Source organism: Garra rufa, chromosome 17 (genome assembly GCF_049309525.1).
Source record: "Garra rufa chromosome 17, GarRuf1.0, whole genome shotgun sequence".
NCBI classification, from domain to species: domain Eukaryota; kingdom Metazoa; phylum Chordata; class Actinopteri; order Cypriniformes; family Cyprinidae; genus Garra; species Garra rufa.
In genome coordinates, this window is record NC_133377.1 from 41,847,245 (window position 1) to 41,854,606 (window position 7,362).

The 7,362-nt window shown below is 35.8% G+C and overlaps 1 protein-coding gene across 1 annotated transcript; it reads left to right on the top strand.

Moving 5' to 3' along the window:
* The first annotated feature begins 260 nt into the window (after positions 1-260).
* Positions 261-7,084, top strand: LOC141290360 (uncharacterized). Its single transcript, XM_073822530.1, has 4 exons — positions 261-381; positions 1,715-1,784; positions 3,080-3,292; positions 6,082-7,084. The coding sequence occupies exons 1-4, from the start codon at positions 343-345 to the stop codon at positions 6,450-6,452; spliced, it is 693 nt and encodes a 230-aa protein (XP_073678631.1). The 5' UTR covers positions 261-342; the 3' UTR covers positions 6,453-7,084.
* Positions 7,085-7,362: the final 278 nt, after the last annotated feature.

The window sequence follows — 7,362 nt, forward strand, 5'->3', positions numbered from 1 at the left end:
CTTAAACGTATGATGATTAAACTTAAAATGAATGTGTGCATACCATGTAATGTAATAAACATCTCTGCAGTTAAACGAGTTTGGAAAGATCGCATCGTATTTTATTTTTGTGCATAGGTTATATAAATAATATAAGATAGACTAAATAACAGCTTTAAAGCGCATACAATTTAAACCAGAAGGAACTGAAATTCCAGAATGTACTTTCTTTTCGTTTCCGCAGGTGAAACACTTTACAGTAACGCACCTGTGTGTCATGTGATCACATGACTGACTGTAGCCATCGACGTCCAACTTTCATTTGCAGTGTTTTATAGGAATGAAAACTCCTGCGTACTAAAAATGGGATGTTGTTTCTCCTCTCCCGATGAAGACGATGAGGTAGGAGGCTGTTTTATGCATATTTGATTTTACAGGAGGATTAAAATATGTATTTGTTTAACTACGAAATCTCAGATTATAAATAGGACAGTTTATCAGGTGGATCTATACCAGACTAAAACATCGATGTTCTTCGTTTTCACAGTTTTTAGACACGCAGATAAGTTAATATATGAAGTAGGCTTAATTTAGTAGGTCAGTCTAGTAGATTTGTCATTTTGCTTGTATGTTTTCACGCCTCAGTCGTTCAGGACACAAGTCTTTATCGCTGTAAAGTAGGTCATGTGGCTTGACAAGCAAGAAAAGTAAACATCAAGCAAACGAAAAATATGTGGAATTCTGTCTGAACGAATAGCTGATCATTTCTGTTTAGTAATTTGTTCGTGTGCAATTGTTACCAGAAGTTTATTCATTTAAGAATGGTCTTTCTCTTCTTTTAGTTGCGAATTTGTTCTTTTTAAAGTTTGTGTAAAGCCAAAGCAATATTAAATGTTCGAGGTGTTCTGAGTTTGTTATTAACTAGCTACATGAAAAACCGCCAAGTTAATAAAATAAATGAGCAAAATCTTGAAAAAATAAGCAGTATTCTTTATTCTCAAATGCTGGGGGCGTGTCCGCTGTCAGCGTTGAAACCACGCCCACTCGCGGGAAAGCTGCTGCCACTCTCAACTCAACTGTCAAATATAAATAATGTTAAATAAGGAAAACGAGCTGTTTTGTAAATGATCGCGACCAGGTAATAAGTATTTACCTGAGGAAGGCATAGCTAACTTGCAAACTGACTGTAAAGGTATCTATCCACCATACTCTTAAACGCCGAAGTAAGACTATGGGTGAGACTTCCGGTTCATTATAACGAGAGGAATAACAACGTGCAGTAAACTCTAAAACTGTTTGCAATACAAACCAGTGTGTTCATAATTAAGATAATACATTAAAATAATATGGTAGATAGACACACCAATTTGCAATATCAAGCATCAAACGAGCTGTTTTGTACAGGTAAAAATAGCTGGACGTGGAAAAAGCCAAACCCATAAAATTTACAAATGGCTGCATACTCTTACAGGACGAAAAAGGTGAAGAAAACCACAAATGCTATTGCGCTCTAGTTATTATAGTTTTAGGGGAAGGGACTCCATTGCATCATCGAGACATTACAGTCTAACTCCACAATTCAGTACTGCATAGTTAAAAGTCTCTGTAACATGTTTTTACCAATACATTTCTAGCATTTATAATGTGTTTAGAAACAGTCGTCTAAATTGCCTGTACACAGACTTTCGGTAGCCTGTTATTTTGGGTTTTAATGTCACTTTTCCATCACTTACAGAGACAACCGATTCTGCCCAACAACAGAACACAAACTGAATCTGCAAGACCACCACGACCAGCAACTAAAGGTGTCTGTCTATCTATCTATCTATCTATCTATCTATCTATCTATCTATCTATCTATCGATCTATCGATCTATCGTTCTATCGTTCTATCTATCTGCTTGTCTGTCTGTCTGTCTGTCTGTCTGTCTGTCTGTCTGTCTGTCTATCTATCTATCTATCTATCTATCTATCTATCTATCTATCTATCTATCTATCTATCTATCTATCTATCTATCTATCTATCATCTACCTATCTATCTATCTATCTATCTGCTTGTCTGTCTGTCTGTCTGTCTGTCTGTCTATCTATCTATCTATCTATCTATCTATCTATCTATCTATCTATCGATCTATCGATCTATCGTTCTATCGTTCTATCTATCTACTTGTCTGTCTGTCTGTCTGTCTGTCTGTCTGTCTGTCTGTCTGTCTACATATCTGTCTGTCTGTCTATCTATCTATCTGTCTGTCTGTCTGTCTATCTATCTGTCTGTCTGTCTGTCTGTCTGTCTGTCTGTCTGTCTGTCTATCTATCTATCTATCTATCTATCTATCTATCTATCTATCTATCGATCTATCGATCTATCGTTCTATCGTTCTATCTATCTACTTGTCTGTCTGTCTGTCTGTCTGTCTGTCTGTCTGTCTACATATCTGTCTGTCTGTCTGTCTGTCTATCTATCTATCTATCTGTCTGTCTGTCTGTCTGTCTGTCTGTCTGTCTGTCTGTCTGTCTGTCTGTCTGTCTGTCTGTCTGTCTGTCTGTCTGTCTGTCTGTCTGTCTATCTATCTATCTATCTATCTATCTATCTATCTATCTATCTGTCTATCTGTCTGTCTGTCTGTCTGTCTGTCTGTCTGTCTATCTACATATCTGTCTATCTGTCTATCTATCTATCTATCTATCTATCTATCTATCTGTCTGTCTGTCTGTCTGTCTGTCTGTCTGTCTGTCTGTCTGTCTGTCTGTCTGTCTGTCTGTCTGTCTGTCTGTCTGTCTGTCTATCTATCTATCTGTCTGTCTGTCTGTCTGTCTATCTACATATCTGTCTGTCTATCTATCTATCTATCTATCTATCTATCTATCTATCTATCTATCTATCTATCTATGTCTGTCTGTCTGTCTGTCTGTCTGTCTATCTACATATCTGTCTGTCTGTCTGTCTGTCTGTCTGTCTATCTGTCTGTCTGTCTGTCTGTCTGTCTGTCTGTCTGTCTGTCTATCTATTATTCTGTCTGTCTCTCTGTCTATCTATTATCCTGTCTGTCTGTCTATATATCTATATATTCATCTATCTATTATCTGTTTATTCTCCAGCAGGTGTAGATCAGAAGAGCGGCAGGTTTAATGCTCGTCATGTTGGTGTTCCTGATCTCGATCTGCGTTTCACTGACATTGAAGATACGTTCAACAAACAGCAGGAGCATTATGAAACAATGAAGAGCAAGCTTCAGATTCTTGCAAACCGCTACCGCTGCCCAAATAATGACAGTCTGTCTGAATGCCTGAAGAAAGTCAAAGAGATTCATGGTAAGAGCTTCACACATGAGTCACGGCCTGCAGGGGGCACAGCTTGCCTGAGCAACGACTGCACAAGGCCACCAATGATGAGATATTCAAGCAAAACCCTTCATCAATAATATACTACTACAAATAGAGTCCATCTAGGAGAAATAGGAGAAAGATAAAAAATTGCATATAAGGTTTATATTGTGTGCAACTCTGTATTTCGTCATTCAGAATCCTGTTTTGAATGCAGGCAATTTCAGGGATGATTTTTGATGTGATTTGATTTTCTCTTACTCATTTTGGCTGCTGATTCCAAAAATAGTGTCTGTGTTGCTCTTGCGGGTCACACTTTCTGACGAAATATTGCATTTCATAGCTGTTTTGGTTTTCACAACCATTTGTAAGGTTATAAAGTCTTGTATTCTCCCTTAATCAGCATAAAAACAACACAAACACATGATTCCTGTCGGAATCTGAGCCAGGATACTGCTATTAGTTCAATTCTGATCCCATTTTCATGCATATGACATTTTTTCAAGAGTTCAAGGTTAGAATTATGGCCAGTGAAAGAAGAAAATGCAAACATGACTTATATTTTACATCCAAATAGCCACAGAAGATGACAGATTTTGTAAAATAAATAAATAAATGTTTTACATTTTAATTAAGTATTTGAACCAAGGTTGTTATAGTTAACTAAAACTAAAACCATTAATAAAACAATTTCATTAATTAAAATAAAATAAATGTTAGCTGAAATAAAATATAATAAAAAAATCACACTATAATCAAATTATCTAGGCCTTTTTTGAAAATTTGATTTTTTTTTTTCAAAATGCATGGCTTTGTAATTTTATTTTTTAATGTTAGATGTGTTTAGTACAATTTTGCATTTAATTATTTATTGTAGTTATACCTAATACTGAATCTGTATACACTTAATTTTCCGAAATCCAAAATCCTGATCTGAATCAAAAGGTTTGTAAGGAGCTACAATGCTATTTTTTAAATTCTTTGTACAAGTTTTCACCCTGATTTCACTTATTTGTATGTATTTTATTGTTTTTAGAGCTTTAAAATTTTAATCTCATTCAAGAGATTCAAAACAAACTCATTCTTGCATGTGATACAAGCTTTAAAGTTCCGATCTGAATCAAATAATTCACGATATGTGCTCCTAAATCCCAAACTGAATCAAAAGGTTCTTGAACCTGCCCCGAATGTTTGATTTGAATCAAATAATTCACAATATGTGCTCCGAAATCCCGATCTGAATCAAAAGGTTCACAAACCTGTTCCGAATGTTTGATCTGAATCAAATAATTCACTATATGTGCTCCGAAATCCCGATCTGAATCAAAAGCTTTATGAACCTGCTCTGAATATTTGATCTGAATCAAATAATTCACGATATGTGCTCCGAAATCCCAATCTGAATCAAAAAATTAACGATCCTGCTCTGAATGTTTGATCTAGAGCAAATAATTCACGAACCTGCTTTGAATGTTTGATCTGAATCAAAAAATTCATGATATGTGCCCCGAAGTCCCGATCTGCATCAAAAAATTAACGATCCTGCTCTGAATGTTTGATCTAGAGCAAATAATTCACAAACCTGCTTTGAATGTTTGATCTGAATCAAATAATTCACGATATGTGCTCCTAAATCCCAAACTGAATCAAAAGGTTCTTGAACCTGCTCTGAATGTTTGATTTGAATCAAAAAATTCACGATATGTGCTCCGAAATCCCGATCTGCATCAAAAGGTTCACAAACCTGCTCCGAATGTTTGATCTGGATCAAATAATTCACAATATGTGCTCCGAAATCCCGATCTGAATCAAAAGGTTCACGAACCTGCTCCGAATGTTTGTCTGAATCAAATAATTGACGATATGTGCTCCGAAATCCTGATGTGAATCAAAAGGTTCATGATCCTGCTCTGAATGTTTGATCTGGATCAAATAATTCACGATATGTGCTCCGAAATCCTGATCTGAATCAAGGGTTCACGAACCTGCTCCGAATGTTTGTCTGAATCAAATAATTGACAATATGTGCTCCGAAATCCCGATCTGAATCAAAAGGTTCACGAACCTGCTCTAAATGTTTGATCTGAATCAAATAATTCATGATATGTGCTCTGAAATTCCGATTTGAATCAGAAGCTTTATGAACCTGCTCCAAATGTTTGATCTGGATCAAATAATTCACGATATGTGCTCCGAAATCCCGATCTAAATCAAAAGGTTAATGATCCTGTTCTGAATGTTTGATCTGGATCAAATAATTTATGAACCTGCTCCGAATGTTTGTGCTGGATCAAATAATTCACAATATGTGCTCCGAAATCCAGATGTGAATCAAAAGCTTCACGAACCTGCTCCGAATGTTTGTCTGAATCAAATAATTCACGATATGTGCACCGAAATCCCGATCTGAATCAAAAGCTTCACGAACCTGCTCCGAATGTTTGTCTGAATCAAATATTTCACGATATGTGCTCCGAAATACCGATCTGAATCAAAAGCTTCACGAACCTGCTCCGAATGTTTGATCTGAATCAAATAATTGACGATATGTGCTCCGAAATCCAGATGTGAATCAAAAGGTTCATGATCCTGCTCTGAATGTTTGATCTGGATCAAATAATTCACGAACCTGCTCCGAATGTTTGATCTGAATCAAATGACTCCGATATGAGCTTTAAAGTTCCAATTTGATCATTTTTTAAGCTACATACTGAACAATTATTTTCTATCTTTATCGAGTGCCCTCTTAATTTTTGTGTCTCATTTCCCTCCATCAGAGCCCTGCCAAATCAGTCTGGAGGTGAAAGGATACGACTTTATTCTGATGGTGAGATCTGAGGCCGAAATCCCCAACGAACTGAAACGGACGCAGGAGAACATCACCGAGCTGAGCCGAGCCACCAAAACCGTCATCTCCGTCAGCACTAAACTCCACGAGATGATCGACTCGCTCCTAAAGGCCGAGGACAGCATGATCAGTCAGATCGAAGCTGCTGAATCTAGACACCAGGAGCAGAAGAGGCTGTTAGACAACCTGAGGGAAAACCTCAGAGAAACTCGGAGAGCCAAAGAACTGAGTCCAAAGTACAGGAAAGAGGCTGGAAATCTCCTCAATGAGGCTGCACTGCTCTCTGGAATCACACCATGAACTGAGTTTGTCTCCTAATATGAGCTTTTGGCAAATATGAAGAATTTTATAATGCTAAACAATGAAGAAAATACTTTTTTTTAGTCTTAGAAGTGGGAAATTGTAATGTTGCCGTAGCAAATAACACAATAGCAGTACAAATATACAATATACATAAAATTATATTAAAATTATTTTATAGAATACATAACATGTTACATATGTATTATAGTACATAAAACCTGACCAGAGCAGTAGCGCAAGTAGCCTAATGAATAATATTGTGTTAGCTGATGATGGACTATGATATCCGTTTTTCAGTATTTAAATGTTAATAAAGAACTGTCCATTTGTCCACTATAATCATATTTAAAACATAAATAGACTTAATAAGAAAAATTGCTGAGAACAAACATTGGAAGGCATAATGAAGGGATTTATTATTATTTAAGCTCTTTGGTATATTTACTTACGTGTATTTTAGTTTCTGAAAGCACTTACATACTTCAGAATCTGTCCTTGTACTGTGAAAATGAGTGTATATGAATATTGATTCTGAATCTTGAACACTTTGCCTTTATAACATTTTCTTCTATGGTCTATATTTTGTAAATGAATAATAGAATTATTTTAGAATGACTGCACCTGTTAAATAAACATTCATTAACCTTTTTTCTGAATTATTTTCTAAATGTTTTAAATATGTTTATGAACAACAGTTTTAATTCTTAAACAGATTGTCATATAACATTGATATACTATTATAGTTTTTGTTTTTAATTTCATATATAGGCCTATATTAAAACAAAATGACGCAGTTCTATACTCCAAAGTTCCAATCTGAATCAAATGATTCACAAACCCGCTCTGAAGTTTCGACCTGAATCAAATGATTTGCGATTTCCGATTCGAAAACAAATGATTTGCCAAG